The sequence below is a fragment of the Pseudochaenichthys georgianus genome, chromosome 10 (genome assembly GCF_902827115.2).
Source record: "Pseudochaenichthys georgianus chromosome 10, fPseGeo1.2, whole genome shotgun sequence".
Taxonomy (NCBI): domain Eukaryota; kingdom Metazoa; phylum Chordata; class Actinopteri; order Perciformes; family Channichthyidae; genus Pseudochaenichthys; species Pseudochaenichthys georgianus.
The window spans coordinates 23,945,668-23,965,811 of NC_047512.1; the positions used below are offsets into that span (position 1 = coordinate 23,945,668).

The 20,144-nt window shown below is 38.5% G+C and overlaps 2 protein-coding genes across 4 annotated transcripts; one reads left to right on the plus strand and one right to left on the minus strand.

The window, feature by feature from the left end:
- Positions 1-535: 535 nt before the first annotated feature.
- LOC117453818 (NACHT, LRR and PYD domains-containing protein 1 homolog) lies at positions 536-14,975 on the minus strand. Of its 3 annotated transcripts, none has more exons than XM_034092816.2 (10): positions 13,824-14,975; positions 7,464-7,707; positions 7,172-7,241; positions 6,645-6,751; positions 6,228-6,442; positions 5,887-6,137; positions 5,672-5,800; positions 5,412-5,541; positions 5,218-5,256; positions 536-2,830 (listed from the first exon to the last, which is right to left on the minus strand). In XM_034092816.2, the coding sequence occupies exons 1-10, from the start codon at positions 14,068-14,070 to the stop codon at positions 2,562-2,564; spliced, it is 1,701 nt and encodes a 566-aa protein (XP_033948707.1). In that variant the 5' UTR covers positions 14,071-14,975; the 3' UTR covers positions 536-2,561. The 3 variants fall into 3 exon arrangements, with proteins under 3 accessions (XP_033948707.1, XP_071060746.1, XP_033948708.1); XM_071204645.1 differs by lacking the exon at positions 13,824-14,975 and adding an exon at positions 8,187-8,271; XM_034092817.2 differs by lacking the exon at positions 5,218-5,256.
- On the plus strand, positions 14,086-15,978 carry LOC117453819 (gastrotropin-like). Its single transcript, XM_034092819.2, has 5 exons — positions 14,086-14,166; positions 14,919-15,043; positions 15,139-15,299; positions 15,424-15,513; positions 15,662-15,978. Exons 2-5 carry the CDS (start codon positions 14,977-14,979, stop codon positions 15,719-15,721), a joined length of 378 nt encoding a protein of 125 aa, XP_033948710.1. The 5' UTR covers positions 14,086-14,166; positions 14,919-14,976; the 3' UTR covers positions 15,722-15,978.
- The last annotated feature ends 4,166 nt before the right edge of the window (positions 15,979-20,144 follow it).

Sequence of the window (20,144 nt, forward strand, 5' to 3'; positions counted from 1 at the left end):
TGTGGCATATTGCTGTTGCCCTGCTGGATCCTGCCTCTGGTCATCTCCGCCCTTTGCGTCAACCTTGACATGAACTCTCAGTAGGCCTACTCTAACCTGTCTGGCCACGTTTCACCTCACCTGCGCCTTTGCCCTTTTGCCTTTGATGGCATGTTGAGGCTGCCCAGATACAAGCGAGTTGGATCCATGCAATCGAACATAGCAGCTCCTTATGAGGACTGACTCCACCTGACGTGTTCGTCATGACATAGAAAGATATTCTCTGAAGAAGGAAAGAAAGGCTGCTAAGACCCTAGGTCTGATCATTGGGGTCTTCCTGTTCTGTCGGCTTCCTTTCTTCTGTGTGAACGTGGTCCATCCTCTGAAGGGCTTCAGCGACAGCCCCCTGATCCTGGAGGCCTGCTCGTGGCTCGGATATGCCAACTCTTCTCTAAACCCTTTCCTGCTTTTTCAACAAACACTATCAACACTTATTGTGATGGAAACTTCTGAAGCAATTGGAAACAGGACTCAGAGATACGAGGAGAGCAGGAGCTTTGATGGCAAACGCTGATGGTTTATTTGGAGTTACGGCCGGAGAATTGAAAAGACAGGTTGTGTGTCACGAGTTGACACAGCGGTTGCCAAACCAATTCTGAAGATCTCTTCTGCAGCTCGAGGTTTTAACTAGATCGGAGTGTAATAATCAACATTCTTCATCAGCGAGACTAAACATTATGGACCCTGAATCTGAACTAGAGCTCTCGTCCATAGGAAAGAATGTGCGCCAGGGAACCTTCGTCCCTGAACAGTAAACTACCTCATGGCGGCTTGTGCTCGGTCATAGACTGGCAACAACAATGCGCCCAGGCTGCCCCTCCTTAAGAGAGATAGCAGCAATACCCAAGGCCGGCGTAGACCTATGCCGTGGGAAAAGAGACAGTGAGAGGAGAAAACGATGAACTGTGTCGAAGGTCGAATACCTAAGCAAATGATTCCCTAACAGTTTCTCTCTTTTTATTACATTACATTTAGCTGACGCTTTTATCCAAAGCGACTCACAATAAGTACATTCGACCAGGAAGATACAACCTTGAAGAAAACAGAATCATATAAGTTTATCAATTTTGATAACTTAAAAAACCTATTCTCATAATAATTTGTTCAATACCCTAATCAATTCGATTCTTCAGGAAGGGTGTAGGCATTCTACACAATGTTGCAAATAATCACATTAATAAAACATTTCAGATTGAAACAGTCAATCACAATCATAAAAAGTATCTCTCATTAGTGTTTGGAGCATCTTTTGTCAAAAGCATAATAATGAACATACATGAAAATCACAGATACATAACACAAATCATTTAATCCTAACAAACTTTATCACGTATTTATCAATGTAGTAAATTCAAATCTTACTCATTAACCTTTTAAATTTAAAAGACTACTTACAAATAAAGGTGTTCTGATTCAGAAGCTAAACACCTGTTACTTGATCAATTACCCAGGACCACAAAGAATCTAAAATTTAGATTTAAAAGGCTATATATTTTTAAAGTATTGTAGCCATGTTGGACAGGGGTATTTGGGGGAGGCAGTTAAGGTCAGCTTTGCATTCCTCAGTATTTGAAAGGTAGGCACATACTATTGTAACCTTGGAAACCATTTCAAGATGATCATTGTGTTTTTTCAACAATAAGGTGAGACAATTTATGGTTGGGAGTTTTTGTTTGTTCAGTTTTGTCATAACCAATCAGTAGCGAGTTACTTCTCTGTTATTCAGGTTAGAGCAAGAAACTTTACTCAATCCAGACTGTAGGCCTAACTTCAAAATCACTTCAAACTACATTTCCCACAATACAATTTGATAGCATCTGTCATTGTACTTTCCCATCGTGATAAATGTTCCAGACTACACACTCCAAGTTTTGAAAGCAAACTAGTAAAAACATATACATTTATAAACTATGTTATGAATGTGCATGCCTGAGAATACCCTGAGGAGATTACCAGGGTACATTTATCCAGGTTTGGAAAGCTCAGAATCACAGATATTCAACTGCTTCATATGGTGAATAGTAGTAGCTGGTAGCAAGCTCACTATAGATGACCAGCTTTTTTAACTGATAATACTTTAAGCATCAATGACAGGTTTACCTACACTCAATAAAACATGGCCTTGGATATCCTTCGTGCAGCCCTAAACCAAAAATAATTCTGACCCTCATGTTAAGATTTGGTTTCAGGGACCTTGATCTGAAAATATTTGGGTTGTTATAAAGTGTATAAACAGCACATTTGAAAGCAGTATTAACTGGAAATTGGGGGTATTTACATGATTTTATCCATTGTTAATATGAAAGAATATTATGAGTACGGCTTTGATTAAGTGCTTTGTGTTAAGACGTACAAACAATAAAAGCATAATGAGTGTCATTCCCTTGATATGGCTTTCAATGCTGAATTAATAAGGACACTTTCAAATTCTGCGCCTCTTCTTAAACACTGCAGGAACACTAAAATAAGAATCCCTGTTATCAGATTATTGTTCAGAATTACATTTCGCAGCACAAACATGCTTAAACATGCAGACCCAGATCAGCAGAAAGTGTAGGATCTCTGCTTTGAATGTGACAAATGATCTTCCTGCTCGCTGCACGTCCTTTCCTCTTCACCATGTCAATGAGGCAGCGGGCCCTGTCTGCCGTGGTGTCGTTCTCCTGAAGAACAGAGTCTTTCTCTCCGTCATTCAACACTCCATCCATTAAAAGGTCATCCAGCAGCTGATTGATCAGTTCTCTGGACATGTTCCGCACAAGTTCAGGCCTCATTCTGGCAAGCTCCTCTTCTGAAAGAAAAAAGAAACAAAAAAAGACAAATTTGGGGCACAGATATTAAAAACATATTGCTAAACTGTAATAGTATGGCCAAGGTGAATATTCTTCTTCTCTTCTCAGTCTTTATTTCGAACAGATTAAAAAATAACAAATAACAAATGTGAAAAACAGAATACCGTATTGTTACAATACAGTATTTATCCACATTCATGGTAATATTTGTATATTAAAAAGAAAAAAACAACAAAAAAAAGTCTTCATATTAATCATAATAATAAATCATATGTGTCCGAAAGGGAGTAGGAGGAAGCAAATGCTTATTAATTCCCACCCCTTACTTGATCAATGATTGTCCTTTAAATCATTATGCAAGTTATTCCTACATACATTTACATTTATACATACATATACAATAATTTCTCATCTTCAATCACCTCTCTTCATTCTCATAGTTTTCCAAAAAAGTGTTTCTGTACATCCTTTTAAACTGAATTATGCTTGTGCTTTGTTTTAACTCCTGCTCCAAACCATTCCATAAAATCCCCCCACAGATTGTTAAACTCATACTTCTCAGAGTTGTTCTGACCTTGAGTTGTTTAAAATGTAGATTTCCTCTCAAATTATACCCACCCTCTCTGTCTACGAACAATGTTTTTAATATCCTAGGAAGTAGATTATGTCTTGCTCTGTACATGATTTGTGCCGTTTTAAATGTAACCAGATCAATGAACTTCAATATGTGTGACATCAAAAATAATACATTAGTGTGTTCAAGATATCCAACATTATTGATAACTCTTATAGCCCTTTTTTGTAATGTGCATAACGGCTGTAGGTTGGTTTTGTACGTGTTTCCCCAAATCTCCACACAGTAAATCAGATATGGCAATATTAAAGTGTTATATAGAGTATACAATGAGTTGTAGCCCAGAATGTGTCTGGCTTTTCCCAATATTGCGATAGTTTTAGCTAGTTTTGCTTTTACATGAGTGATATGAGGTTTCCAGCTGATTTTGTAGTCTAAAACCACACCAAGAAATGTCATTTATTAGAGCAATACTCATTTGTAAATCTTTTACTCACCCTGGGTTGGCTATAATTTATGAGCAAAACTTTGGTCAATGAAGACCCAAAAACAGAGAAATATCTGGTTGAATTTAAATAAATTGGAGACGTGTTTAACAACAGCAAAACTATATCAAAACATCATCTTACAGACTGTCACATAACTTGTGCAATAGAATTCTAAATTTCATTTAATGAGTCCTATCTTCAATAAAAGGGTGTCACAATTTCCATCAAAAATCCAAAATCAACAAAGCTCACCTTCAGCCTGTAGCTTCCCTTTCCAAACTGAACAATATTTCGGCATCCCTGAAGCAGCCTTTTACCCTTCTACTGTGTGTGGGCTTAGTTTGAGTGATTCTTACAGTTTGTGGTTCAGTTTTGTGATTCCATTGTCATTGTTTAAAATTGAACATAATGCCTTGATGTTACACATTGCAAACAAACATGGTGAATATATTAGCTTAATACCCTGAAGAGCCTATCTATGTTTATGTAAATGACGGTTGTCAGTTCATAAAACCAGTCTTTACAAATCCAGACTTGAAAAATGGAATAGCGATCAGTTAATGATAAACAAATGTTTAAATGTAATCAAAAGTAATTTAAAATCATGACGGGGGGCGGCTATGGCGCAGTGGGCGAGTGCATTGATCCTCAGATCAGGGGAGCTGGGGAACACCAGTTGGAATTCCGCCTTGTCCTTGGGCAAGACACTTCACCCTAATTTGCTCCTGTGGGTATTGTCCACAGTATTCATTGTTACGTGTGATACATGTAATTTATGTAATGGAAAGCGCTTTGAGCATTTCGAAAAGCCCTAATAAATGTAATTAATTATTCATTATTATGACCGTAAAACAAAAGTCAAATCAATCGTTGATATGAAGATTTGTTCGGCCATTACTGTTTAAAACACTTCTGCAACAGTACTGGCACGGACGGTGTAGCTGGCCTGTTAATGTGGGTTATTGTTTTAAATACATTTGAGCAAACATTTTAGTTTTTTGGGGCGATAGAGATTAAATGACTGGATAAAAAATGCCTGGATTATACTGCTAAAGTTTTGATATATGGTTTTGCTGTTTTTAAACACAAACCTAATTTCTTTTATTCATTAAGAATGTTATAATTGTATATACACGTTGTTTACCGTTGAGCCATTCGAGAAAAAGTAATTTCTCAACAAATCAACATAACAGGGTGATTAATGGATAAAGTTGTCATTTTGTGGGTGAAATATTCCTTTAATATAATACTGTTAATTCAAAATCTCAGGTCCTGTGAAGACACTGTATTAATTTGTAGTTTGTGGTAATCAACAGTTTCTTACCATACATCCCCTGACTATCATCAGTGTTTGTATAGTCATCTGGAATGAAATACAGAAAATCAGTATATAAATGTCTTTGATTAGGTGGGTTATGTTTTTTGATTTTTGTAACATAAGACAGGATATTTTACATAAATAAGACTGGAACTAATGTGCAATATTTATGCAACCAATGATATCCTATAAACACTGACCTTTTCGAATGACACAGGTCCACACTGGCGCAGATTTATGGGCGAGTGTGAGCTTGAAATTACTGTCTGGATTTTCAATGAACACTTCACAAAAGTTTGGGTCACTTCCTTCATATACAAGCTTTAGATTCTGTGAAATAATGTATATGAAGTAAAAAGGTGGGGATTAGACTCTGTCCAGTGTTAAAAACTCCATCCTGCTGAAGCTTTGCATTATTCATACAACATATTTCTGGACAACAATCACAAACAAAACGTACCTCAGGAGTAATTTCTGCACTGTCCAAGTTGGCCTTGAGGGTGAAATATTTACCCATTTTCAGGGACTTCTGTGGGTATGGCTTTTTGATCATTTTGTATCCACTGGATAATTCCTTGCTTTTTATTGTCTGTGGAGGAAAATTACTTTTTTCAGCACAAAACGTTCAGCCAACACTGAGGTCTGAGTTTTTAAGTATAAATCAAAAGCAATTACCTGTTGCAGAGCAGGATCACTAGGGATCAGATACACATGTAGTGTGAGGAATGCCAGGTTGGTCTTGAATATTAACACTTTACAGTTGATTTTTATCCGAAAGCCAGCTCTCATCAGGACTCCTCTTGGAGAGAAATGTGGCTGAGACAACTTGACATGGGATGGTGTAACCTCGGACACTGGCTCCACGACGTCTCCACAGGTATCTATGTGCAGGACTGAGAACTTGCCTAAGACTTCAGGGTTGTCTTCTGCATAAAGAAAAGTGCTTCAAAGTTTTTTATGGACATACTATCAAACAAAGCTATTACATATTTGTTTAAATGATATGTTTTGCTTGCCTGTGCAGATCCAGTGAGGCAGATACGCTTCCTCCAACTTTCCAGCAATGACAGTAACGTCGAGAAGGGGACCTCCAGGAATGAAGTGCAGAGCTTCCATCCTCTCCATGTGTTCCTCCCAAGAGCCAAACTGGTACTTCAAGCTGACCTTTTCCTTACAAACCCAGCGCAGTCCAGAGACACCACACTCAAAGGGACCTGCATCAGACTGTAGGCTAATTTATGGAAGGGAAGATATTGTAAGAGTGGCGCACATTTGCAGTATTGTTAGAGAAAAACTGACTTATTTATTCATGAAAATGTACTTGTTGATTATCGTAATAAAGCATTGGAATTAATGGTCGAGCTCAGAAAAAGATCTTAGGTTTTCATCGGGAAATTAGTTCGCTGTGACACAGTAATTGAAGACGTTTTTACCTGTAAATTGGAGTATCCTCGTCATCCACACAGATCACTTCAGGTTTGAGCGTAATCCAGTGAACCTCAGGTACTTGAACTACGGTCGGCATCTTTATTTTAGTTGTCTGAAATATATTAAAAGTATGATTTACTGTAGATGTACTGCAAGTAACAAGTAATTTACAGCTTGGTGTTAAAGTTTGATTTAAAAAACTTCAAATATTCATGTTTTAAGTATTGCATTTTGAATGTAATAATCAATTCATAAGTCTTAAAGAGGATTTGACGAGACAAAACAACTACCCAATCCATATATATTGGGAGGGATGAAACCCTCTTTAAATGGTCACACATGCAGAGCACACAGTGAAATGTGTTCTACTGTATGCATTTAACCCATCCTAGTACCAGGAGTCTAGTACTAGGAGCAGTGGGCAGTTATTGGACAGCGCCCGGGGAGCAATGGGAGTGTGGGGGGGGGGGGGGGGGTTGTGCCTTGCTCAAGGTTCTTGGTCAATGAGGATGCATTAGACAGCTTTACTCACTTTTCTCCTGACAACCTTTGGAGGTCCTCCGCTGCCGAGTTTGTCAACACTCTCTGAATAAACTGCTGGGCTTAAGAAAACATACATTTTGTTAAATAATTCATAATTTTTTTATATATAAATTAGCCTCACAGATCAAAGCAGATATGGCAGTGCAACACATTTGAACAAAGATCGTTCAAAGGAATGTTTTAGACAGCAATTTGCAAAAAAAGCCTTTCATATTTTATTGTTTTATAATTTTCTTATCAACATTTTTGTTTATATATCTTAATGGCAATACAAGACCAACCTTGCACTCTGAAAGTGTGGTATCCATTTCTCAACAATTCTGTAGCAGATGTCTTTGTCTTCTTCAGATTTTAGATGACCATCCAAGAGCTCTTTCATCTTCTCCTCCGAGGTCGGGAGAGCGCAGATTTTATCATAACTTTCCTGATGAATCACCCCCTTGGTAATTAGCTCATCCAAAACGGATTCCACATCGGTCACATCGTGGATCAGCTGATTTCTTAGCATATCCATAATGTGCTTCTCTAAAAAGGAAAACCAAAGGAAAAAATACTCAGTCATTTTGAAGTTTTTAAAATAAAAGTATATTTGAGGAACACTTTCCACATATTACGTTAAGATTTGCATTTTCATTGTCTGATGTGTATCACATTCAAGCACTTTACAATGAATCCAAAGAAAAGTTACGGTCAAATAAATAATAGAAATGCGTTACTCATGCACGACATAAAGCAGAGACAAGTGTTGATGATACCTTTGAAAGGACAGAGGTCAATATTGATGATATTTGATATGATATTTTTACATCTCTATTCCACCTTTTAAGTATTTGTATTTTAACGTCTGAACAAACTGCTGCTTCGGTAACGAAATCATTTCCCAAATCTATTCATCTAATATCATGATATCAGCTGTTGTCTTTGAGGTAGGATGAGAGCAAGGAGAGTGCAGAGCCTGAGACTCCCAGTTCTTGGAGAGTATGAAGGAGGATCTGGTGGTTCACCTTTTTCAAATGAAGTAGAAAGGTCCACAAGTATGAGGAAAGAGGAGATGGAGGCAGCTTTAGCAGTGTGCAGTTCCTCAGTGACCGCAAGGAGGGCAGTGTCAGTTGAATGGCCTAGACTGGTGCGGTGGAAAGTTGCTCTGATGAAGGTAAGAAGAGAGTTAATTAAAGACAGCACACTCTTTAATGTGTTAGTGTTTTAGAAATAAAAAGAAGAGAGACAGGTCTGTGGTTTGTTACATCAGAAGGGTCAGGATTTGGGTTTCTTTATGAAAGGATTCACCCATGCCTCTTTTAAAAGTAATTGGAAAGCAGCCGGTTGATAGCGAGGTGTTGAGGAAGTGGGTGAGAAAGGGAGGAATGTTAGGTTTCTGAGGATATGTTGTTGGACAGGCAGAGGTAACGAGGGCAAGAACCTTTGTTGGAGAGAGGGGTGAAAAATAAAAATAATAAAGACAAAATGTCTCCGTAGCAGGGAGGAAGGTGTTGGGGGACTGGGGGTTCAAGGAGGGTGGCAAGGACAAAGAAGAGTTTTTTGGGGTTAGAGAAGAAAGACTGAATTTTAGATTAAAAATAATGGGCATTGAGCTGAAGATAAGTAGGGAAAGAAGATATTTGAGAAAGAAGTAGACCTAAACTGTGGAAATAGGTAATGTAGGAGCTAACATTTTATTTAGCCTAGCCTTTATTATTTGTGTTATTATTGTTTACACCACCTTTATTTGTTAATCACTTCCGGCCATTGGAAATTAGCTCCATAGATAGGGTCAACAACGAAAGCAATCATATCAGACCAAACATGCGAGAGCAATTCAAAAAAAGATAGGTATTTACAACATTCAAACCACAAAAGAATCACTATTAATTTTGCAAATAAAATGAAAATTATCCCGTTTTTTAAGTTTAGCAAATCCCTTTTTGACCATGATAAAGAAAAGCGCCTTGTATTTCAATTTTAAAACGAAAATGAAATATCCAGTCGTTTTTTGTTTTTGAATATATCCATTTGTGAAAAGAAAATCCAACGACCAAAATGTACACTACGAATTCTGTATTAAACACGTAAACGGAAGAGCGTCTGAGAGGCGTTTTTGCTTTTCACCTTACTAAATGGTCAAATGGTCCTTGGAGCGAGGGGCGGGGCGAAACTCACGGAAGTGATTTCAAAACAAAAGCACTCGTTTGCTAAAATCACATTTGAATCACTACAGTATCCTGCTGAAGGACCTGTGATTATTATAAACAAGGGGAATTTAGCGATCACAACGAAAACGGCCAAGACACACATTGAGCCCAGAAAATGGATGTTATTAAGGGCTAGCGGTTCTGCACTGCGGTCACTCAGCCGCCTCTCGAGTTTGTTTTTTCAAATCAGCTGATCTTCATTCCTGCTATATTTGACGAGTGATACAAATATGTTTTACCACAAGTTCTTAAGAAAACTGACACTGTTTTACTCAGTACTAGTTTGACTTCTACCAGCAATAAAATGAAGTACTTTTACTGTGTACTTTGTGAGTAATCCTCTATCAATCCACTCCATAGTACATAATGCATGTTTTTCTGCTATCTTTGATGAATGATACAAATATAATTTTACCATTAGTTCTTAATGAAATTGATACCGTTTAACTTTGTATTAGTTAGCCTACTACTTACAATACATTGAAGTACTTTTACTGTGTATTGTTTGAGGAATACTCTGTCAAAGTCCCCTGCTGAGAACAAAATCAACCCACTTCTGCTAAGTTTGATGAGGGAATTCTTTTTTGTTGCCATTAGTTCTTCGCGAGATTGATCCTGTTGGACTAAGTACTAGTGAAACTACCCCCACAAGTACTATGAAGTACTTACTGTGTACTTTTCCAGTACTCCTCTGTCAATGTCCCCTCCTGAGAAAAAGAATGCATGTTTCTCTGCTATTTTGAATAAGCGTTAAAAAACCTTTCTTCATGAGACTGATATTGTTGGACAGAGTATTTTAAGAGGATGGTAGACTGCACAATGACACACTCCGTCACTCGTGTTGGCCTCTTATGATGCTGCTGTCTTTTAATATATGATATTCCTCCTCCGCTAGTTCGTACCTCGCAGATTCTTCAGTCTCATCAGCCTCATCCTTCCATCAGTCCCAGTCAACGCCTCCAGCACACTTCCAGTGTCAGACTCCATATGATATTGTCCTGATGCTGTAAGGGTGATGCCCCATGTTCACACAGTGCCAAGGACCTCATATTATGTCTGCATTCATGTTACATCACCCATTATAACAATTTGCTTTCATTTTTTCTCTTCTCTTAACTGAATAGTCCTGTCTTTAAGTATAACAATGTAAAGTCCATTTCCTGCACCATTTTAAGGCTTCAAAACAGGCATTTTTACTGTATGTGTTTGGAGAAATAACACAATCAATGGCCCAGAATTGTACTTTATAAACTCTGAATCTTGTGTTGTGGTGCTTGAAAAAATACACACTGGCTAAGCCGGCCAGGTTATATATGCCTTTTTTGGAGCACTTTTTTGCAATATTTATAAAATGTCAGTAGTTATTTAAACAAACCACTATCTGAGGATAACACAAGCAACCATAAAACACCCTTTACTAGAGAGCCATTGAAGCCCATGAAGAATTTATCCTTTCAAAAATCTTTTCAACTTCTGTAAGTTAAGGCACTGTCTGTCTAAAAATATTCTTCATTTGCAGTATTTTTTTAAAAAAGTGTTCAAAGACTGCATCAATTATATGCTATATATATATAAAATATCAATATTTGTATTAACTAACCAAAGTCAATTTAAATAGTGGGCAACAATGGTTTAATTGCCATGCATGTCTATTGAAATCAGGACAGCAGATAGCTTACACATCTTCCGGCACAGACTGAAAACTCATCTCTTTCGACTCCACTTCGAGCGATAGAATTACTAACAACAAAGCACTTATATACTAATAAAGGACTGGCTTACCTATAGCCAGTTGAGTAGCACTTGAAATGTTTGGCTCTATGAAACTTGATGTACTTATATGATTCTGTTTTCTTCAAGGTTGTGTCTTCCTGGTCGAATGTACTTATTGTGAGTCGCTTTGGATAAAAGCGTCAGCTAAATGCAATGTAATAATGCATGTGGTGGTGTTTGATATAGTTTTACGTTCAACTATTTTAGGCAGAAAAACGTATATTGACTAAACCCTTTTTTAATAATTTAGAAAGGTTTTTGTGAGAAATCATTTCAAAAGTAAACTTATTTTTCATTTTATATTTAAATTTGAAAGGTTTGCAGCTTTTTGCAGATGATGTGGTTCTGATGGCTTCATCGGTCTGCGACCTTCAGCACTCACTGGATCGGTTCGCAACCGAGTGTGAAGCGGCTGGGATGAGGATCAGCACCTCCAAATCTGAGGCCATGGTTCTCAGCAGGAAACCGATGGACTGTCCACTCCAAGTAGGGAATGAGTCCTTACCCCAAGTGAAGGAGTTCAAGTATCTCGGGGTCTTGTTCTCGAGTGAGGGAACAATGGAGCGTGAGATGGGCCGGAGAATCGGAGCAGCGGGAGCGGTACTGCAGTCGCTTTACCGCACCGTTGTGACGAAAAGGGAGCTGAGCCAGAAGGCAAAGCTCTCTGTCTACCGGGCCATTTTCGTTCCTACCCTCACCTATGGTCATGAAGGATGGGTCATGACCGAAAGAACGAGATCGCGGATACAAGCGGCCGAGATGGGTTTCCTCCGCCGGGTGGCTGGTGTCTCCCTTAGGGATAAGGTGAGAAGTTCGGTCATCAGGGAGGGACTCGGAGTTGAGCCGCTCCTCCTTCGTGTCGAAAGAAGCCAGTTGAGGTGGTTCGGGCACCTAGTTAGGATGCCACCTGGGCGCCTCCCTAGGGAGGTGTTCCAGGCACGTCCAGCTGGGAAGAGACCAAGGGGTAGACCTAGGACCAGGTGGAGGGATTATATCTCTTCGCTGGCCTGGGAGCGCCTTGGGATCCCCCAGTCAGAGCTGGTTGATGTCGCCAGGGAAAAGAAAGTTTGGGGCTCTCTGCTGGAACTGCTACCCCCGCGACCCGACCACGGATAAGCGGGAGAAGATGGATGGAAGGTTTGCAGCTTTGCACACAACATTATTCATTTATACATTTGTATCAATTTTTTAAAATGATGAATCCATTTATTTTAATGTATTTCCTTGAGGCTCAGAGGCTGGGGAAGATATCATGTAGTTCAACATGCAAATGTTGAACAAGTAAGTATAAATATAACATGGAAAAGTAAATAAAATACGTTTCATCGGAGGATGCGTAATTATTTTTTCTCTCACCTTGTAATTACACAATCAAACAATCTATAATTTAGCTCTGGCCTTCACTCACAAAAAAACATTTTGTTGAATTGGACACATTTTTCGAAGCTCTATTGACTGACATGCAATGACTGGGACTGAAGGAAGAATCTGCGAGGAATGATGGAGCAGAGAAATAATCATATATTAAAAGACAGCAGCTTCATAAGAGGCCAACAAGAGTGACAGAGTGTGTCAGTGTGCTGAAGGATATACCAGCTATCCAGGCCAGTCTCTAAAGACTTTCCAAGGGGTAAAATGCTGCTGCTGGAGTACTGACTGGAAGTATTGCTGATATCATGTCCACCATATCCTCTTAAAATACTCTGTCCAACAATATGAGTCTCATGAAGAAAGTTTTTTCAACGCTTATTCAAAATAGCAGAGAAACATGCATTCTTGTTCTCAGGAGGGGACATTGACAGAGGAGTAGCCTACTGGAAAAGTACACAGTAAGTACTTCATACATAGTACTTGTGGGGGTAGTTTCAGTAGTACTGAGTCCAACAGGATCAACCTCACGAAGAACTAATGGCAACAAAAAAGAATTCCCTCATCAAACTTAGCAGAAGTGGCTTGATTTTGTTCTCAGCAGGGGACTTTGACAGAGTATTCCTAAAAAAATACACAGTAAAAGTACTTCAATGTATTGTAAGTAGTAGGCTAACTAAAACAAAGTCAAACAGTATTAATTTCATTAAGAACTAATTGTAACATTATATAGAAGTCAAACTAGTACCGAGTCCAACAGAGTCCGTTTCCTTAAGAACTTGTGGTAAAACATATTTGTATCACTCGTCAAATATAGCAGGAATGAAGATCAGCTGATTTGAAAAAAACTCGAGAGGCGGCGGACTTGACCACAGTGCAGAATCGCTGTAGCCTATAGTTTAAATCTCCTAACAACGTTGTCCATTTTAGACAGAGGCTTATTATATGTACAGCCCTTAATAACATCCATTTTCTCGGCTCAACATGTGTCTTGGCCGTTTTCGTTGTGATCGCTAAATTCACCTTGTTTCCCTTTGTTTATAATATTATCACCGCTTTTGTTTTGAAATCACTTCCGTGAGTTTCGCCTCGCTCCAAGGACCATTAGACCATTTAGTAAGGTAAAAAGCAAAATGCAAAAAGGCCTCTCAAACGCTCTTCCGTTTACGTGTTTAATAAAGAAAAACAATTGGACGGTAGATACACGGATTGTACACGGACCCTGAAAGGAAGGCAACATAGAAAAAAAAGTGATTGCTCGAAAATTATAGTATTGTGTATCTTGAATTCATGGATTAAATATTCTGCAACCTTTTGGTTCCAGTGTGTCAGCCTCGTCGTTGCAGTCCATCATCCTCAGTATATTTGCAGCCTTTGACAGAGCACCATCCTCGGTGTAAGTTGAAACCATGAAGTCGGTGATCTCTGAGATGTCGAACGTCGCATCGCTCCAATTCGGGCGGCTGCTCGATGACCACCACGCCAGCCGTCTGCAGAACCATCTTAAATGGCTCGGGCTCAGTTTCAACAGCGTGTATTTCAAAGCATCGGAGGACATTTTTCACAAATGTAAACGACCTAGACTAAAGTAGTGCTTTTCGGGAGTTTCTCACACGGCTGGCGGCTGTTGAAGTACAAACAGGAAGACACTTAGGTGCGTTCAAATGCTGTCGGAAATATAACAATCATTGTCTGTCTGTCTGTCTGTCTCTAATGTTTTTATATGTAGGATTATACAGCTGTTAAAATATGGTAATCTGAGTACCATTGCTCAAGTCAAACAGGCATTGACTTCACTTCACGTTCTCTTACTTTGTTTAAGAGAACGTAAACAAAATAAGTATTCTGAATGCGGGCTATAATTAGAAAAATAACAGTTAAATAAGGGCACAGCATTTTCACATGGCTACACATGTTCAATTCAGTGGCTCTCCTGAAAGTAGCATTTCAAAACAAGTCATTGAAATAAATGTTATCAGCTCTATGAAATCGTTTTTTATTTTTTTATTTGACATTGTAGAGACCAACAATAAAAAGGAATAATCAGCGAAGAATGAAAATAATCACTATTTGCATGCAGATCTGTGTAATGCTGACAGATAACTCACTTCAATTTATAAAGACTCATTCTCATATAGGCCTATAGTTGTCAAAAATTGCTGATCCCTAATTAAAGAAACCAACAAAGCTCAAAACATATCTCTATTTAAAAAGGATGTTGATAACCAGTTTTGTTCAGAGCATTTTATTGCAACATACATGCTCAAACTTGCAAAGTTCTGGAAAACCGGGAGCCAGAAGAGAAAACTGCCTCAACTGTTCACACACACTTGTGGGGCGGACGCAGTAAAGTATATGAGAGAAGAAGTGGGTATTGCAACACTTCACACAGTGTATCCGTTACAGGCCACTCCTTTTTGTCTCATAAACTCCTTCCTCACTTCGTCTCTATCCTTTCACCATCATGGCATTCGCTGGGAAATACGAGTCAGAGAATCAAGAAAACTATGAGGAGTTTCTAGAAGCCCTTGGTATGAGATTGTCTTTAATGATACATCATTCATAAATAGATTTATGGTCATGTATGTAATCTTCAGCATTTGGAATTTCCCCTGCGCTCTCACAGGTCTTCTCAGTGCCATGACAGACCACAACGTGGTAACGGAGGTGCTTCAGGATGGGCACGACTTCACCTGGACACAAAGCATTCCCAACTGGGCCTGGTCCAATAAGTTCACCATCGGTCAGGAATGTGAGCTGGTGACAATGAAGGGTGACAAATTCAAGGTGAGCTATTAACTCAGGCACTAGAGAACATGATCCTTTAACTGCAAATGTGCCACATATTCACTACTTGTCTTGATCTTTCATGTGAGCAAGTTTATTGGAGATGTTCCTCTGTGCCCTGTAGGCTACTGTCCTTCTGGAGGGCGGAAAGATTTCAGCTCAGTTTCCTCAGTACCAATTCACAGCAGAGATCATTGAGGATAAGCTGGTCATGGTAAGAGAAGTGAACACTTCACTTGTGTTCAAGCAATCAAACCCTGCACCTTAATACTCATTGAGACTAATTCTGTCAGATTTTTTATGACAAGAAATTGTTATATTTTCATCACAAATCATCTCTTTCTTTTGCACATGTCCTCCAGAGTTGCATAACTTCAGGAGAGAAGGGCGTGGCTTTCAAAAGAATTAGCAAGAGGATGTAATGCTGCGAGACTCAACATGCTTCAATAGAAAAGAGGCTCCCTCGGCGACAAAAAACATATCATGAAAATGCTTGAATTACTGAAGCAGAAAGAATAAAGTAACCATCTGCAGCGAGGAACAAGTGGGACATCTTTTGACTTCACTGAACTTTGTTTGGTTGTTCTCGTTTCATATATTTATGAAGAAAATTGGTAAATATATATTGTATTTCTACCAGGGTCCATGTTTGATCCAATAAAACTGAAATCAAATCAAACATTTCTCTTCCAGGCAATCTTTTTATTGTATTTCACTTGGTTTACACCATTGATGCTGTGGTAATGAACTCTGACATACAGGATATTTTCTTGTGCACATAGTATACTGTAAATAAAAACACAAGCTGAATACCATTTAAAGATGGATAAATCAGGATATATGTATACGCCTATAGTTGGCATTAGTTTTATTTGAAGTTTGAATCCATGGAAACAAACGATATTTAAATGTGATGCAGACACACCAAGCTATGTGTGCTGGTAATACATGTGTCATCCTCCAGACATTTGTTCTCATTTACTAATTAGAGTTACTAAAGTATGGTTCAAGTACCAACAGGTTGAAACAGTGCTTGAACTTTAAAACACAAAAGTTTAAAAATAAATAAAAAACAGTATTCCTGGTTTTATAAAGAACTTCAACATTCCTATCATTATTCCTATTTATGTATATTCACCACCAGTATGGTTTCCTTGTTTAAAATGCACATTTATCTTTTGCTTGCAACTGGATCTTTTTTTAATTGAAGAAATGATCTGCTGGGGATGTCAGTGCTGTGTCTGCATTACTGCACCAAACAAATGAACCGCTGCAGTTTCAGGAGCGTCAGGCCTCCGCTCGGCTCAGGTGGTCGGATATATTCGAATAGATATATTTGATTAGTGTGAAACGTGCCTGAGGAGTTGTTTGGTTTCAGGGACACAATATCACAAACACCTGTGCACACTCATACGATGAAACAACTGCGACAGAGTTTATTGAGACACAGGTGTTCATTTAACTTTGTTTCTATCTTTTTTTAGTTGAAGCACTGAATTGCAAACATTGTGGTGTATTGTAAGGTATTGATTTCAAATGAAACACAGCCAATTCCATACCCTCTCAATCATCACATCTCCAATTGTCTTCAGAGTCAGCGATTGTAATGAAGAAATGTTATATCATTTCATTAAGAATACTGTGCATGTATGTGAAATGGCAGTTCAGCCTGATAATCAAACGTGACTGATCAGCTGAGAAACCCACAATCAAGTCAATGTGAACAAAATACCTAAAGTAAAATGTTGATTGATGTTGCATTAATATCAATATTGTTGCTCTGCTTTCAATTGAAAATGTAAATGTTTGTTTTTTTTAAAATACTAGCTAACTGTTTCTACTTCCCCTTTCTTTCACAATTAAAGCTGTGGTCTGGACAATATTGGAGAATGGTGCTCAGAGAACAACCTACTACTAAAAGTTAGTCCCCTTGTCTTCATCAATGGAGTTAAGGTGGAACAAAGTAACAGTTTTAAGTTCCTGGAAATCAGCATCACAAACAACCTTAAATGGTCATCATCACACATCTTCATCCTGGTAAAAACACATGACGAGGCAAAATCCTCCTGCCAAGGTTTTGTTAACTTTTACAGAGCCTGCCGACAGGGAACATTCGGAACTGGCCTGGGATCTGCACGGTCAAGCACAGAAGGGCTCTGAAATCACCATTGATAAGCAAGCTATATGTAGCCCCCATGATGAGGAGGGGGATGCTTGAGAAGAGCCCAAAGGGTATTCAAGAACAATCTACCTTCTCCATCACCAGACTATAGAGCTGCTTAGTTTTGCATGGTTTTCATTAGCATCATTGTACTACCACTACAACCATGTTGTACAATGAAAGAAAATCACCTTGAGCTTTTTGACAAGGCCAGTTCTTCCTGAAATAGCCAAAGTGCAGAGGTCCTCTGAGTTTCACTAACATAAAGCCAGGCCAAAATACCTACATTCTTAAAATCTTTCTTTTAAATCAACTAACAGTACTGGATCTAAATTGTCGACACTGATCCCATTAATAAACGTCTTCTCTGAACTGCATTAGAGATAATATTTCACATGGAGCTACAACACCTCAACAAGGACACCTTCAGCTGCCATGAATATAAAGCTGCTGATACTGAAATGAAATCATGAACAAATTAATGATCTATATATTACTCAAATGTAGCCGAGGAGTGCTTTCCAAGGGGCTGTTGTTAGTGAAAGCTGCACTTTCCCATCGTCACCACTGCGAGGCGCCCTCATACCTCAATGAAACATCACCGGGAGTATGCCTCTCACACTTTCATTGCATGGGGTTTATGGGTAAATTCACATTTGTAAAGATGTCATTTGTTTTGATGGTGTTCAAAAACAATAATTTGTTTCGGTTCTACCAGAATTTCAGTTCCAAATCCAAATGTGTTCAGCAGTGAGCCGTTTGCTTCTTTTAATGGATACATGAGGGAGTATATAGTTCTCCATTGATTCCCTTTTGTTGTGTGAAAACAGTAACACATTGGTCCCTCTATAACAGATAGTCTTGTTGGCATTCACCCCCTTGTCCTAACAATTAGACATGCTGCATTTCACTGTGAAAAATACAAAAAAGGAGAACTTGGGAAGGTAGCTCTTTCTGGTCACATGTACTATGAGGCATCACATTTTTACTAGGCCTACAGACTGACCATTTTCAAAGCTTAAATTCAGTGAACTGCTTTTTCTTTAGTAAAATGTTCGTGTTTATTATTGGAACTCATTGAATGATGATTTCCATAATGACTTCTCTTGCACACATTTTAAATACCTGAAAACATTTGATTTTTCATTAATAAAGTAATGAGTAGGGTTATATAGGTATTGTTACCTCTATATATTGGTCTATTAGACTGGTATATATTTTCTTGAGTACCTTTACAGTTTAATGAAGCATCACAGACAAATGTAATTTGTGTAGATGGTACATATAAGTAAATTATTTTTTTAAATGTGGCTGTTTTAACCTGTAAGAGTTGTGTGTTGATTTCAGTTAACACAAATGAATTAATACAAATGTGCATTGGCATGAACCGGCTAAAAACGGTGATTTACTAATCATTGAGATTAGCCACCAATGTATGGCACTGACACACTCAGTCCAGGTGTTGATAAGGCTGATTAAATGTAAAAAGGTATTAAGCAAATGTAATAAGACCCCCAAACATTGAGCAGCTCTCTCTGCCCCCCCTTTTCTTCCGTTCTGTTTGCCAAGTTAATTACGTTTCAGGCTTATTTTGAGGAGCATGTGGATTGCTATATTTTCTTCAAATGTTTAACTTAATGATGATTAAAGATCTGTGAGCTGATGTGATTAAGTATTTGTGTTCCAAATGTGTGGGGAAAAACAATGAAAACGCCTCAGTTGCATGATGAATTAAGGATCCTGCTGTGTTTGAGAGAACAGAGCGGAGGCCTACAAATGTCCGCGGTCCTCTGTGCTGCGTCCAACACGAGGAGGGCGGTCAGTCTACAAGCATTGTGCTGGGGTATAATGTGTCGTGTGAGAGAGAGAGACACTGAATGGATTTTTTATATATCAAAATGTTGTTAAAACACAGAAAGCTCTGACTGAGCTGTGGAGGAGGACTTAAGAAGCAGCAGAGACTGAACTTCATTCTCTCATACTGAATTATTACTTTGTCTGCTCGTTGATTCCGATCTTTGTAACAGGGAGAGATTATTTGCTTTCGGTTTGACCTCAAATAGAAATGGTGCAAATGTGGATAGAATATGTGCATAATTTAGATGCAATAACTCGCATACAATATTCATGGGGAATGTGAAACGCTCCATTCAGAAAGTAAACTAAAGCATGATTAAATATATTGAAGATTATAAAAAAAAGTAATCATTCAGCAGCATGAGCTATACGTTTATGTACGCCATCATGTGTTTTAGTATTACAGTTGAAGTTAGTTTACAAACTTTAAACATTGCCAGCTAGCCAGTTTGATATATATATAGTTATGTTTGTTTGCCAGATTAAATTAACAAAGTAACAAATAACCACAGCTGTAAGGTAAAAGTAGAAAAGTAAAACAAACAATATTATCTGAAAAATGTAGCAAATAATAAGTGTAAAGCAGAAGTAGTGGAATTACCTAACATTTTTTAAAAGGTATAAAGCAGGGTAAATGTACTATGGTGCGTTTCCACTGCAGCGGGTAGCTCGCTTTAAGCGTGCCGAGCGCGTTTTTGGTTGCGTTTCCACTTGGCCTAGTACCGGCTAGCGAGTCCTAATTCACAGTTTTTCTGGCCCCATAAAATCGTGGTTCTAGGGCCAGGAACAACCAGGCTGAGTCGGGCTGAGTATGCTAAACTAGAGAG

Coding starts and splice junctions, on each gene's coding strand:
- LOC117453819 (XM_034092819.2), top strand. CDS start 14,977: ATGGCATTCGCTGGGAAATACGAGTCAGAGAATCAAGAAAACTATGAG. Junction 15,044..15,138: donor GGAGTTTCTAGAAGCCCTTG/GTATGAGATTGT, acceptor GCGCTCTCACAG/GTCTTCTCAGTGCCATGACA. Junction 15,514..15,661: donor TTGAGGATAAGCTGGTCATG/GTAAGAGAAGTG, acceptor CATGTCCTCCAG/AGTTGCATAACTTCAGGAGA.
- LOC117453818 (XM_034092816.2), bottom strand. CDS start 14,070: ATGTCCTCCGATGCTTTGAAATACACGCTGTTGAAACTGAGCCCGAGC. Junction 7,708..13,823: donor TGACACACTGGAACCAAAAG/GTTGCAGAATAT, acceptor TTTCCTTTTTAG/AGAAGCACATTATGGATATG. Junction 2,831..5,217: donor TGATAGTCAGGGGATGTATG/GTAAGAAACTGT, acceptor TTTTTCTTTCAG/AAGAGGAGCTTGCCAGAATG.